Source organism: Equus caballus, chromosome 22, assembly GCF_041296265.1.
Source record: "Equus caballus isolate H_3958 breed thoroughbred chromosome 22, TB-T2T, whole genome shotgun sequence".
NCBI lineage: Eukaryota > Metazoa > Chordata > Mammalia > Perissodactyla > Equidae > Equus > Equus caballus.
This window is the reverse complement of record NC_091705.1, coordinates 50,191,951-50,206,105: the sequence shown is the minus strand read 5'-3', so window position 1 is coordinate 50,206,105 and position 14,155 is coordinate 50,191,951. Positions and strand designations below refer to the sequence as shown.

At 61.1% G+C, this 14,155-nt stretch overlaps 1 protein-coding gene across 1 annotated transcript in view; it reads right to left on the bottom strand.

The window, feature by feature from the left end:
- Positions 1-5,411: 5,411 nt before the first annotated feature.
- COL20A1 (collagen type XX alpha 1 chain) overlaps positions 5,412-14,155 on the bottom strand; it is a 32,165-nt gene continuing 23,421 nt past the window's right edge. Inside the window, exons 24-35 of the mRNA XM_070247260.1 lie at positions 13,892-14,050; positions 13,720-13,797; positions 13,127-13,213; positions 12,310-12,363; positions 9,806-9,859; positions 9,614-9,667; positions 9,212-9,265; positions 8,314-8,385; positions 7,554-7,589; positions 7,387-7,435; positions 6,995-7,141; positions 5,412-5,577 (exon numbers count right to left, since the gene is read on the bottom strand). Of these exons, the coding sequence (XP_070103361.1) occupies positions 5,552-5,577; positions 6,995-7,141; positions 7,387-7,435; positions 7,554-7,589; positions 8,314-8,385; positions 9,212-9,265; positions 9,614-9,667; positions 9,806-9,859; positions 12,310-12,363; positions 13,127-13,213; positions 13,720-13,797; positions 13,892-14,050 (870 nt within the window). The 3' untranslated portion in view covers positions 5,412-5,551. The remainder of the gene's footprint in view (positions 5,578-6,994; positions 7,142-7,386; positions 7,436-7,553; positions 7,590-8,313; positions 8,386-9,211; positions 9,266-9,613; positions 9,668-9,805; positions 9,860-12,309; positions 12,364-13,126; positions 13,214-13,719; positions 13,798-13,891; positions 14,051-14,155) is intronic.

Genomic DNA, 14,155 nt, shown 5'->3' with positions numbered 1-14,155 from the left:
TTTTCTCTGTCTTGTGACGTTTTGACATCTTGGGGGCCTTATGGACCCGGGTGGAGACTGCCCCTCCAGGGCTGGCTGGTCCCGGCGGTGGACGACCTGCCCGGCGCACAGCTCTCAGGTGCAGAGGCCCGTCTGGAGCCTGCCCACCACACTCCTATCCAAGCCTCACACACCACGCTGGATTTCCCCATCCCACGTTGCCGAGGGCCGGGCACCAGGCAACCCAGGCAGCCCCTGTGCCTGGAGCCCACGGGCACTGCTCAGACTGACCCATCCGGGGCTGGCCACCCTGCCTCGCTGCCCTCAGAAACCCCAGCAGAGGCTCCAGCCAGGCCTTCCCCTCGCTCCCTCTGCCTCCTGACCCGGGCGCTGCCCTGAGGCCCTGCAGAGCCCATTTCTCTGGGGAAATGAAGTGACAGACTCTTCTTTCAAGGGCCTTGGCCTCTCTGTGTCATCCCTCCGTCAATTTATGAGCTGAGACCCGGCACAGAGCACTCTTGGTGCATGCTCTTGTGGGGTCGTGCGGTTGTGGGGTACAGGCACACTCACTGTTTTCCAAAGTGGCTGTACACTCTGCTTTCCCACTGGAAATGGCTGCCAGCCAACCCTCGACGCCAGGGATGGCAGGCCCGGCCCGGCCATGACGAGTCGAGTTCTGTGGGCACACGGCCCCGTCGTTCCTTATGTGTCGACAAGGGCGGGCCTGCCAGGTTATGACAGAGGCCCCATGGCCACAAAGCTGAGTCTTTTCTGCCCGGCCCCTCACAGGAGCGTTTGTGATCACAGTGACCTTGACAACAGGTTCTGTGCTCTGTGTGTTTTATTCTAGTTGCTTCCGTTTCCATCTGTATAAAGATGGTGGTTGCAACCCCTAATCCTCTCTTGACTCTCAGCTTGAAGCGCATGGCTTAGGACAAAGACTGAGGCCTGTGCTGGGGCCCTGGGGTTCACACGTGCCTGCAGCAGATGGTGCCAGGCGCTTCCACAGGGCTCCACCACGGCACCCCTGCTGCCGGGCATGGGCATCCCCCACCCACATCCTGGCTGACACGTCTGGACACTGGCCTGGCTCACGGGTGACACAGAATCACGGAGGGCACAGCTCTGTCCGTCTTCCCCCAGTCTGGCCACGCCCACACAGCCAGCCCGAGGCCTCCACCCACCCCACACGCAGGCTGGCACCTCCTCTGGGCGTGCCTGGACTTGGGTCTCAGCAGTCACACAGCACGTGCTCTTGTGCCGGCTCCTTTCTCCCCCTGGTGTCTGAGCTTCGTCCCTTTGCCACACGCACCACGTCTGTGCATCCGCTCTGCTGTGGGATCCCGAGGTGAGGCCACGCACCGCATAGTCATCCGCTCTCCTGCTGGCGGGAGGTGTTTCCAGTTTGGGCTGTCGTGAGCAATTATGCGCGAACACCTGGAAACAGGTTTGGGGGCACAGGTCTGCGCATTTCCGCTGGATGTAACTGGGGGTGGCTGCTGCGAGGTGGGTGGCACGTGCGGTTGGTGTGTTGGCTGCCTTCAGGCCGTCTGCAGCGGTCATGCAGTATGCTGCTGCCCTCAGGGCTGGATGTGGCCACGTCTCTCGCTGGGTCTAGTTACGTTTCTCCAACTAGTGGTGAGGCTGGGTGTCTTGTCAAATGTGAATTGACTGTTGGTGTTGCTTCCGTAAAATGCTCATTCTTGTCTTTTGTCAGTATTTTGGATCTTCAATATTGATTTCTAATTTAGTTCCGTTGTAGACAGAGAATATTCTATTTGATTTCAGTTCTTTTAAATTTGTGACACACGTTCTGGGGCCAGCGTGTGGTCTCTCAGCCTGTGTTCCACATATGCTTGAAGAGGCACTCGCCTTCTGTGGTTCGGGGAATGTTCCAGAACTGCCCGCAGGTCGAGTTGCTTGAGCGTTGCTCTGGTCTCTGGCGTCTTTGCTGACCCTGTCTAGCTCTTCTGTCTTCCCGAGGGAGGAGCGCTGACGTCACTGAGACCGTGGTGGGCTTGTCCAGGCCCCCCCAGCTCTCAGCTTGTGGGTTCTGCATTTTGAAGCTCTGCTGCCACACTGAGGGCAGTTGTGTGCTCTCGGCAAATTGCCCCCATTCTTACATAATGTCCCCCTTTTTTCTGGTGATTTTCTGTGTTTCGAGTCTACTTTTCCTGATGGTAACGCAGCCCCTTGTCTCCCTTTCAGTGGTGTTCACGCGATGTGCCTTTTCCATCCTCTCGTCACGTCACCGCATGTAAAGTGGGTTTGTAGACCACAGGGTCTACACCACACCCCAGTGAAGGACAGAACATCCTCATCACCGGGGAAGCTCCCCCCGCCCCTTGCAGCCAGCCCCCTCCGCACGGCATGAAGCCGCGCTGGATTTCTGTTGCTGTAGATTCCTCTCACACGTTCCAGAACTCCTCATCGGTGGGACACGCCCGCTGCGTCCAACCCCTTGGGCTCAGCACGATGTCTTGGCTCCACCACGTTATGGGCATGGGATTCACTCGTGTTTATGACTCGAGCACTGTGCATCTGTTCACTGGTGGGCGTTCCGGTTGGCTCCCGTTGGCTGTGTGGGGCTCGATCATTCCATCAACAGCAAACTTCACTACCCTGGGGTTTCCACTCTGTGGGGTCTAATTTCTGATTATTTTCTGTTTCTGCGGAATACACTCCCAACTGCATTTCAAGGAGGATCTTGTGTTACCCTCTCAGACTCTCTGGGCCTCAGAATATATTTTTGCTCCATTCATTGCAGCGATAATTCTTCTGGATTGAACACCTTGAGGTCATCATCCTCATGTCTCCTGACATCGAGCCGACTCTTATTCCTCCATAGAGAGATTTTTAAAGAGTGTTTCCATTGTCTTCATTGGGTTTTGCATTAATGAATCCAGGAGTACATTCTAAAAATTGATCCCATTTGGCACTTTGAGCCTTTCAATCTGAGGTTTCAAATCTTTCTCTAACTCCTCATTCTTTAAAACTACGGATTTTGATATCCCACCCTCATGCACTGAGTGTCCCTCCTCCTGGGCTGGCCTGGGGAGGGGGGCCTCACTCTCCTCTCTCCCTCTGCCCTCGCCGACCCCACAGCCCACTGTCTGTGCCCTGACCACTCGGCCCTGTGCTCATCTTCCTGCTTCTCCATGGATGTTTTCCATTCTGTATTTCTGAGCATTTCTTCCTTATACCTGTTGTGGTTTGTAATTAATGGACCACAGAGAACGTGCGTTCTTCATCTGGCCTGTCCCGCTCAGTGCTTTCGCTCCTCAGATGCCTCGTTTTCCCCTTGTTAACTCATCTCCCAAACCCAGGTGACAGTGGTGTGTGCATGAATGTGTGTGTGCATATATGAGGATACACGTGTGTGTTTGTGAGTGTGTGAATGAGTGTGTGTGCACGTACAGGGATACACGTATGTGTTTGCATGTATTGTACATGTGTGTATGTGAGTGGGTGTGTGCATGTGCACATATGGGAATATATGTGTGTTTGCATGTGTATGTATGTAAGTGGGTGTCTATGTGTACATGCATGGGGATACATGTGTGTTTGTGAGTGTATGTATGTGTGTCCACATATGGGGATATACATGTGTGTGAGTGGGTGTGTGTGTGCACGTATGGGGATATACGTGTTTGTGTGTGTGCATGTGACTGCGGGTGCACGTATGGGGATATATGTGTATATGCGCGTGCATGTATTGGGACATACGTGTGTGTGTGTGTGTGTGTGTGTGTGTGAACGTGTGCATGTGCATGTATGGGGATATACGTGTGTGTGTGTATGTGAATGGGTGTGTGTGTGTGGAGAGATCCTGGGAGGGATGGCTTCTTGTCCTGTAATGGCTTCATGTGGACGACTACAGTCTGCCAGTCAGCCATGACAGGTCAAAGTGCAAAGGGCCAGCAGCTGGGTTGGTGTCTTTCTCCAGCCTGCTGAGCCCCGCCAGAGGCAAGGTGGTGCACGCAGGTGGGGACGTTGCTGGATGAGCAGGCCTGTACCGGGAGCCAGCTCCTGCCGTCTCTCCCTTGCCACAGTGGCAGCTCCTGGAAGAGGCACTGCTGTCCCCACTTCCTGCTCCGGCACCAAACACCCCGCAGCTCCAGCACCTCCTGTCTTCCTCTCTGGCAGCATCCTGACAAGGGTCTCTGCTGCCGCCCACGGCTCTCCCTCCCAGCCTCCGATGACAGTGCCTGGGGCTCCATCCTGGGAACCCAGGGAAGCTGGCCCCGTGGCTTCCACTCACCTCTACATGGCAGCACCCACTCTTCTGCCCCGGTGAACCCACGGGCCCTGCCCTTCTCCCCTGGCTACTGTGGGTGCCTGGACCTGCTCTCTGGCCCCAGGACCTGTTCGCAAGGTCTCCCCACCTCCCCCAGGGGACCAGCCTCCCACCTGCCCTCCGCTTCCAACCCATCAGCTCATCCAGAGCCGCCTCCACTCAGTCCAGTCACCTCTGCTCAGCGGACTGGGGTGAGGTCCCGGCCCCATGTGGCTCCCTGAGGTCTTATCGACAGGTCATCTAAAACAGACACCAGGCTCCTCAGTTCTCTGCTCAGAATCCCCAGGGGCTTCCAGTCGCTCTTAGGACAAAACCCAGACTCCCAGCCCGCACCCCGCTGAGCCCTTTCCTGGCCCCGTGCCTTCCTGCCATTTGGGTGGTGCTGGCAGGTCCAGCCTCGGCCTCTCACGTGTGTGCCCCCGACTGGAACATCTGACCATGTTCCACCCCTCCCTTGTTCTTGTCTCTGCTCAGACGTCACCTGGGAGGTCTTTGTTGGCCCCATGTGTAAAGAAGCCCTACCCCAAATTCCCTGGGCTTTAGAAAACTACTTGGCATTGAATCGGCCACAGCAGGTGCCACCCAGAGGCCCACAGCTTGTGAGCTCTCCGGGTGAGTAAGTGTGGACAGCCGGCTAGGGGAGTGGTTAACCTCCAGGCTGGTCAGGGGGAGGAGGGGGCGCTGGGCAGTGACAAGGCCTGGGACCAGCAGGTGAGTGGATGTTACTTGAGAGGAGGGACCGGACCAGGGAGATGGGAGCCCCCGAGAGCACCCAGACGCCGACACCCAGGCTGGGCCCCGAAAGGTCACATCAGCGTCTGAGGGCAGGCCGGGCACCCACCTCAAAGCCCACACCCACCAGGTGACTCAAAGTGTGGCCGAGGCTGAGAACCCCCAGCCTGGGCGGGGACTAAGCTCTGGGGAGCCTGGGACCGCAGTGGCCTCTCGGGAAGGAGGGGTGCACGCGAGGAAACAGGGAGTCTGTGGGGGGTAGTGCTTGCGGCAGCTTCTCTCAGAGAGACGGGGTGTGGAATCTCAGACTCCAGGTGACAGGGACAGCCTTGGGGCCCACGACCCGCCCCCCGCCCCCCGCCGCCCTTCCCCCGTAATGAGCAGCCACCTCCCTTGACAAGCACTTGGTGGTTTATCTGAGGTTCCAGGTCCGTCTTCTGCCTCCCTCTCCTCCCACCCCCAGGCCCTTCCCAGGATGCGCTTTCCAGGTCCTCCAGCACGGCCGCTCCTGGCGTCCAGAGGATCCAGGGAGGAAGTGCAGGCTCAGTGGGGGCAGCACAGGGACTGTCCTGGCAGGGGAGAAGGGCGACCTGGTCCAGGAGGCGAACAGCTGGCAGCCCAGCCCATTGGCACCGTGTGCCCAGGCCCCCCAGAGCCCTGGCGTGTCCAGCTGGGCCGTGGGCAGAGCAGCATCGCTGTGAGCCCTCTGCATGAACCTGCTCCTCGGGTCGCTGCTCCCATGTGCCCCCTGCCCTGACTGAGCTCCCACCTGGCCAGGTGTCTGCCGTGGTGCACACCTGCTCCCCACACCTGCTCTGCATACCTGCTCCACACACCTGCTGTGCTGACCCCGATCAAGGGTCCCCTGGGTGCCCACTGGGCCAGCTCAGGTCCTGGCAGCTCTCCTGGCTCCCCACACCCACCTGCAGTCCTGCTGGGCTCCCCCAAGGCCCAGGAGCCTCTCCATGCCCCTCCTGCCCCAACCCAGGGTCCGCTGGTCTGTCTTTCCTGTGCCCCTACCCTGGCCGCCCCTCAGGAGTTCCCCTTCCACAGACCAAAGTCTCTCGCTCCTTCCAGGGGTTCTGGAGCCTTGTTCTGCTGCGGCCCAGGGCCGCCTATCTGGCTGAGGGCTCCAGGCTCAGCTGAGAGGAAGGCAGATGTGCTGGGCCGAGGGGAAGGTGGGGTGCCTGAGCCCCTCCTTGGGCCTGGGGGTAGTAGGTCCAGGCCTCAGGTCAAGGCTGAAAGCTCAGGGATGGGCTCCTTGAGCCCTAAACAGGCCCCTGTCATTGGTTCAGTGGCCCGGGTTTAGTGTAAGGTGGGGGGCTGGGTGGGGGAGGTGCAGGGTGGGGTCCTCATGACAGCACCTGCCAGCCTTGTCTAGATGGTAGGAGCAAAGATGGGGCGTTTATCCCAAAGGCAAGTGTGGGGGACTGTGACAGGCCTGTGGGCCCCCAGGGGGCTTCTCCCAGGGGGAGCCCTCTCCTCCCAAATGCACAGCTGGAGGGGTGCGGTGGGACCCCCTCTTGCCCACAGTGCAGAACTGTCCTTCCTGCCTGACCACAGTCCCACCTCCTCCGTCTCTTCTCTCCCACCGAGGCCCATGAGCTCCGTCTCCCCATCCATCTCAGCACCTGAGCTGTGACTGCAGCCCGGTCAGAGGGACGGATGCACGACAGGGTCCCTGGACCAAGCCTCCTGCTGCGTCCCGAGACAAGGAGTGGGGGAAGGAGTGTGCGTGCAGGAGAGGACCGATGGGAGGGACAGAGGGCGGGGACATGGTGCCAGCCCAGGCTTCCTGGGAGACTGGGGAAGGGCCTGCTTCGAGGAACCCAGGAAGCCAGGCAGCCTCCATTTCTGTGGTGACCAACCTCTGTGTGGGCCCCGGGGGCTGGTGCTGGGGCTGCTGGGGTCCACACAGAGTGACCAGCCCCAGCCCTCAGGGGAGAGCTGCAGTCCCCCCACACCCCTCCCCCAGGGGCCTGGTACCTCTGGCCTCAGGGCGGTGACCACCACGACCCCCTTCTCCAGGGAGCCGGGCCTCGCTGGGCGTGCCGGGGGGCCTGGGGGCCTCCAAGATGGGCATGGGGGGCCTGGTGCTCTCGTGGAGGAAGGAGTTGAACTTCAGCATGTGCGCTGAGGGGCGGAGGTGAGGAGGGGTCAGCAGCAGGACAGCGGCACGTGGAAGACCCTCTCTTGCTTTCCCCTTGCTCTGCACATGGCTGGGGAGAGTGGCCACCAGGCTGGGTGTGCCTGGTGACTGGGCCCCGGGGCTTCCTTCCAGCCTCGTGGGGGTGAGGACAGAGATGGGGGGAGGGCAGTGGGAGGCTCAGGGGTCCTCACGAGGAGGCTGGGCCACTCACTCTGGATGGCAGACTCGCAGGCCTGGCTCACGAGCTGGTAGACGGTGGCCAGAGACTGTGGCTCGCCCTGCGAGGGAAGACAGGCCATGTGGCCGAGCGCCATGACCAGCCTGGCCAGTGTGCACGCCAGTGCCTCCTGTGACCCCTCGGGCAGTACCTGGACCCCAGACGCTGGCCACACTCACCTTCTCTCCCCGCTCCCCCTTGGGCCCCGGCAGCCCCTGAAGCAGGAGGAGACGGAGAAAAGCAGGTCAGCAGAGTGACACGCTAAGGGACTCCAGCAGAGAAGCCTGGACTCCCGCCACCTGCTCACAAGCCTCCAGGGGCTCTGGGCAGTAGAGGCCTTGAGCCGGCCTGGGTCAGCTTCTCCTGACTTCAGGCAGACCTGACTGCCACTCACAGCGTGGGGGGTCCCATCCATACGGCGGGAGGGAGACCAGCCTCCAAGACCCGCAGGGCGGGCAGAGCCGAGGGCCCATCCTGAATCCCTGGTCTAGGAGGGCTGGCGGCAGGGAATCCTCAGGGGCAAAGGACCCACTTTTTGCCAATGCCAGCTGGTCCCCAGCAGCTGGGACGCTGCCCCAGGGGAGAGCAGACATGCTGAAGGGCCCAGAGCCAGCACCCAGGCCTAGAAGCCAGCCAGGCGGCACAGAGCACTTCCCTACCCCGGCTCACCTCCCTCCACCTCCCGGGAACCTGCTGGAGCCCCCACCCTCTCGAGCCCACAGGATCCCCTGCCCCAGGCCCTGGTCTGTCCTGGCCTGCAGGGGTGGCCCCGCTTTCTACTCCCACAAGCCCCAAACCCAAGCCCTGCGCAGGCCTCGCTTTACGAGTGTGCTGGTGGCAGGAAGTCCCTGAGCGGTCAGCGAGGCCCGAGTGGTCAGCAAGGACAAGTTTGCACACCTTCGTCTTCCCTCTCACCTTTGGTGTGGGGAGGGGACTTACCGTGGGCCCCACGACCCCTGGGGGTCCTCGCTCCCCGCTGGTGCCCCTGGCCCCTGCCACACCCCGGAAGCCCTGTGAAGATGCAGAGCCCGGGCTTGGCTGCAGCCCCGGCAAGTCTGGCCCCTGTTCCCTCCAACCCTGGCTGCCGGACATCCCGGTCTCCACTGCCCTGGACCAAGACCAGACCCCTTGCTTGTCCCCAGCCTCCTGCAGGCTGCACATCATCACCCTGCCCAGGTCCCACTGTCCCCACGCTGTGCCAGGACAGACCCCACCCACGCCACCCGTAGGCGCTGACTCTGCACTGCGCAACCCCTGGCTGTGTTCCAGTTGTCCCCAGCGTGACCACAGGCCAGGACCCTGCAGGATCTTGGTGGGGGCCGGGCTGCCTGCCTCAGACCCCGCTGTGGAGCAGCTCCCAGGCGCTGAGCTCAGCACTGACCGCCGGGCTTGGAGAGAGGGTGTCTGAGCACAGGGTGTCCTCGGGCTGCCAGGGGGTATCGTGCTGCTCTGGACGCACAGAGGGGAGAAGGGGGCCTGGGCCATGTCCCCACAGCCAGCCTCACCTGTCTGCCCTCCCCAGGCCAATCCGGAGCACGCACCTCCTGGCCGTGTGGAATCAGGTGCAGGCGTGACTGGGGTGCTGTACCAACTGCCCAGTGGGGGTAGAAAAACCCTCGCCAGAGCGGCTGCTGCCATACTCCAGGGCACAGGACACCCATGTGCCCAGCAGAGCCCTAGAAGGTTCTGCCCAGGGGAGAGAGACCTCCCCAGGTCCCCACTTGGGGGTGACCAGGCTGCAGCCAGGATGTGGCCGACTGTCCAGTTCAGCCCCGAGGAACCTTGTGGGGAGTGGTGGGGGCGGGCATGGGGGGCTCAAGGAGGAGGCGGTGCCTACCCTGGGTCCGGGGGGTCCGGGCAGGCCAGCAGTCCCCTCCAGGCCTCTCATTCCCTGAGGACAAAGGAAGGGGTGAGCTGGGGCAGGGGGCCCCTACCCGACGCGTCCCTCCCATGGTGACCCATGTGGCCCCCGCGAGCAGCACCCAGACACCCCATGACCCACCCTGTGAAGGCGGGCTGCATACCCGCCCCTTGCTCTGAGAGCAGACAAGGCCGGCCAGGCTCGGGGCTTGCCCCCGCCCCGGCCAGTGACCACACCTGCCCCCCGAGGACTGATGCTCCCTCCCCCCGCCCAGACCACCTGTGGGGGCAGGATGGGGTGGGAGTGGGGGGTGGAGAGGAGAAAGCCCCCTCCACAGCCTCCATCTCAAGACCCTCCCTGAATGAGCTTCTCTCCCACCTTTGGTCCCTGGAGGCCGACCTTTCCGGGGGAGCCCTGGTGGCCGGGCCGGCCCTGGAAGAGAACAGAGGCGGCTGGCCAGGCCAGGGCCAGGGTCTGTCCCAGAGGAGGAGGCCCGGTCCCTGAGACCTGCATCCCAGCACGTGCCGCCATCCCTGCCCACACGCCCTGAGTGTGGTCTGACCCCGCTACCTGCAGGCCCGGGAGTCCATGGTCCCCCTTCTCGCCTTTGACCCCTGGTGGACCCTGGAGGGGAAGACGGACTGGGCAGCAAGGCAGAGGGGAGAGAAGGGCTGGGGTGGGTGACAGCGAGCAGGAGGGAGATGGGAGGCAAAACCTACCATGGGTCCCTGTATGGTGCGACCCTGGGTCCCTGGCGACCCCTGCTGACCTCCAGGACCCTTGGGTCCCATCTGTCCGGGTGGTCCTGGCTCTCCCTGGAGACACAGGGGGAGGGCTGAGAAGGCACGCAGCCCCTCCTGCAGCCCCTCCCCGATCCTGCCCTCAGTGGCCCACCCAGGCCTCCGGCCAGCCATGGTATCCAGACCCAGGCCCACACGGAGGCGTCTGCTCTCATTCCCTGAGGACAAAGGAAGGGGTGAGCTGGGGCAGGGGTCTCATACCCCACACGTCCCTCCCATGGTGACCCATGTGGACCCCATGAGCAGCACTGCCCCACGCTGGAGGGGTCCTGCCACGGCCCCACCTAAAGCCAGGAACTCGCCAAGTTCGCGTCACGGGTCACAGAGCTAGTGAACAGGAGTCGGGAAATATAAACCAGTCTGTCCAGCCCCAGGCCAGCCCGCGACCCTGACTCGGGTTTCCAGTGGTGGGGGAGTTGGGGGGACAGTGAGAAAACCCCGACGGGCCAGTCACAGAGCTCTGAACCCCAAACACCAGACTCAGACCTCACTGAACTTTCTAGCAGACCTCTAAGGGAAAGACACCAACGCTACTTGAATAGTTTGAGACGGTGGAAGAAAGGAGAGAATGCTTTCAAACAATTTTTGTGAATTAAGCAGATCAACGTACCAAACTCTGTAAAGAAAACAGCAGACGTTGTCATTTATGAACATCAGAGAAAAACCCTAAATAAAACATTAGCAAACGGAATCCTGCAGCATTCGATGGACAGGAAGCTCTCAGTGACCAGGCTGGCTTTTTAATGGATGCAAGAAGAGTTCAGTGTTTAGGAGTGAACCTAAATCATTCACTAAACCAATGCTCCAAGAAGAAAAATTATTTGACTGTGTCCATAGCAGCTGAAGAAGCACTAAATCTTATTTAATATCCAGTCTTGACTTTTAAAATCTCATTATAAAATAAGAATACCACCACATGTCGCTTAACAACGGGGACACACAGAAACACGTGATTAGGCGATCTCTTCGTCGAGCGAACATCAGAGTTACTCACACACACCCGGCAGGTAGCGCCTCCAACACACCCAGGCTCTGTGGCACTGATCCTACGGGACCACTGCTGCCTGTGCAATACGTCGTTGACTGAAACATTGTTATGTGGCCCCTGACTGTGAATGGACTCTACTATCACAGGACAGAACAACCTGTCCCGGTTCCCAGGCCAGCACCACACTCAGTGGATGGACAGTGGGGCCTTTCCATTCAGTCAAGATGAGCGGGTCTGCTACCACTGCTGCTCTTGGACAAAATTCTGGAGTTTTCGTCAACACCATCACAAAAAAAATAATGAGAGTCATAAAAATTGAAAAGGAGAAAGTGAAGTAATGTTTTTCAGGTGATGTAAATTTAAACCAGGAAATTCCAAGAAAGCCATGTGAAAATAATAAATTATTACAAATGAGATCGTTGAGTAAGAAAGGAGAGCACAAAACAACACGTGGAGACCGAGGTTCTGGGAAGACGGAGGCAGAGCCGGGAGCGCCAGGAACGGGTCTCCACCTGGACAGCAGCCATGGCAGGCTGTCCGCAGTCACCGCTGGGGACTTGAGCCTGTGGAAAGCTTGGGATCAAGAGTGAGCTTAAGTCAGGGAGGGGCTGGTGGTCCATCACAGTATGGTGAGGACTGGGCGGTGGTCTCACCTTATGCACAATAAATTTAGAGGAACTGACGTTTGAATGTGTAAAGGTTCTGGAAGGAACGAGAGGAAGTGCCTCTGTGCTCTGACTGAGGAAGAGCTTCCGAAACGGACCGAGACAGGCAGGACCCACGGCAGACAGACCCATAAGCCTGACCAGATAAAGGTCACCTGAAAAAGCTACACAGACATGCACACGGCCAGCAAGGTCAAAGGATGACAGAACGGCGTAAAGCTCGTCGGCCTCAGCCCCCAGGTGTGGGGCGTCAGTTCCCATATTGCACAGGGCACTCCAGGAATGGACGGGACAGGGAGCCCGTGGGGAAGGGGCCAAAGGACCAGAGTCCAACAGAAAACCCCAGCAACTTCCAAAGGGTGTCGAGCTGCTTGTAAGAGACGCAAATTCACATGTCGTGGACAGACATCTTCACCTACTCCTGTGACCCTCCTTGTTCTCGGGTGCAGGGTGGGGAGCTGGCCCCTCACTGAGGAGGGGAGGGTACCTGCTCCCAGTTGGGGAGCCCCTACGCCTGGGGGAGGTCACGTGGGGCTCACTCCTGCGTGTTTGCGAATGTGCTGGGGGCTTCTTCTGGAAGGTGGGATCCAGGACCCCACCCCAGGACTCCCCACGACTTACCCTGGGCCCTGGGGAGCCCTGCTCTCCTGGCGCTCCATTCCTCCCGGGGAGGCCCTGCAGGAGTGCAAGCAGGGCTGAGCCCCAGCACCACCCGCGAGGCCGGTGCACCTCGGGGCCCCAGCATTGCCCTGGACTCCAGCCCCACCTCTGGGTGGAGAAGGGGAAGGGGATTCTGGGGCGAGGTCACCCTGACCTGTCCTTCCCTGCCACGGCCGCTGGTTAGGTGCGGACTCGGGTTCAGGGGCCTCCAAGCTCAAACCCTGGCCCCTCCCTGCTGAGGTCTGTGGACCACTGAGCACCGAGTGAGAGCTCGGTGACTGACCTTCACCCAGCACCCTGGAGCCTTGGGCTGGCAGAGGGGCTGGCCTGCCCCATGTGGGGCCCAGGGCCTGGAGAGCTGCCTCCCCTGGGGCCTGGACGGAAGGGCCCCCCTCCTCCGGGCTGCCCCACAGCCCAGAGTGCCACGTCACACCAGCCTGCCATCACCAGCACAGTGCTGCAGACTGGCTGGGCCTCTGCCCCCACCTCAGCGGGGAAACTGGGGACATGCTGGATCTCACACCAGAGCGGGGTCGGCTTGGGAGAGGGAGGCCAGTGGGAGGAAGGGGCTTGCCAGCAGCAGGCTCGTGGGCCGGGGATGGACGAGGCAGCAAGGAGATTCATGAAGTGGGTCCCATCTGAGCTGCAGGCCTGGGGACGGCTGATGCGGCCTGCGTCCCAGCTGGGGGCGTAGGAGGGGGCACCCTCATCTGCCAGTGGCAGTGAGATGTTGCCAGGAGTCCCTGGTCACCTCCAGGGGAGGGGCTGCTGGACTCACTGGAGGTCCTTGTGGCCCTGGGGGCCCAGGGCTCTCTGAGGAGCAGGTGCAGGCAGAAGGGAAGGCCGGGCAGGTCTCTCCATCCTTCTGGAAGGAAGAAGACCCCTGCTCATTATGTGGACCCTCTGCTAGGCTCCTGTCTGACCCTAGAGCTCAGGGTAGCCATCGACATCTGGGTCCCAGGAACCTCCAAACCCACATCTGGGAGGTTGGGGGGAGGGGAGGGGACCCCATCCTGGGCGCCCACCCCTCAGGCTGTCCAGTACAAGCCCCAGACAGGACTCCCTCATAGGCCCCCAGCATGGTCAAGCCCAGCGTAGGGACATGGGGAGTCGGCAGGCCCCTGCTCACACCTGCCCCTAGAAAAGCGAAGTGGTACAGCAGCAGCCACCCTTTCAGCTGGGGGCTCCCTGGCCCTCTGCAGCCTGCCCTGCCGCAGGACCTCCAGAACTCTCCCATCCAGCTGCCTGAGGTCTGGCTCTGCCCTTGGAGGCTGCCTCCTCCAGGAAGCCTGCCCTGATCTCTCCCAGCACCCATGCCCTGGATGGCCATCTGCCCAGGCTCCACAGCCTGGGAGGGCACTGCCCACCTACCGAGGCAGGGAGCTCGCAGCACCTGTCCTCCTCTGCCCAGGAGTCACTGCACACAAGCTGCAGCGTCTGGAGCTGGAACTACAGGCAGGAAGAGCAAGTCAGTCAGTGCAGCTTGGGGCAGGAATCTGCTGGCCCCACTGGCCCAGCCTCGCAGGACTCGGCCCAGGCTCACCGTGGCAGAGCTGCTCCGGAGGCCCCGGGCCTTGGCCAGCCTCCCCAACATGACAAAGCCGGTGGCGGGAGGGCTGCCAGCCTCCCCAATGGGCCTCTCAGCCACCTTCTGGCAGTCCACGTAGAGCCTGACCCTGGAGCGGCCCACAGCCACGTGCACCTGCAGGATACCACGGGAGGGTCTCCTGCAGCCCCAGCCAGGAGGGGCATCCGTCCCTGCCCACGAGGCCAGGGCCAGATTGGGAGGGTGGCAATGCCCATCACC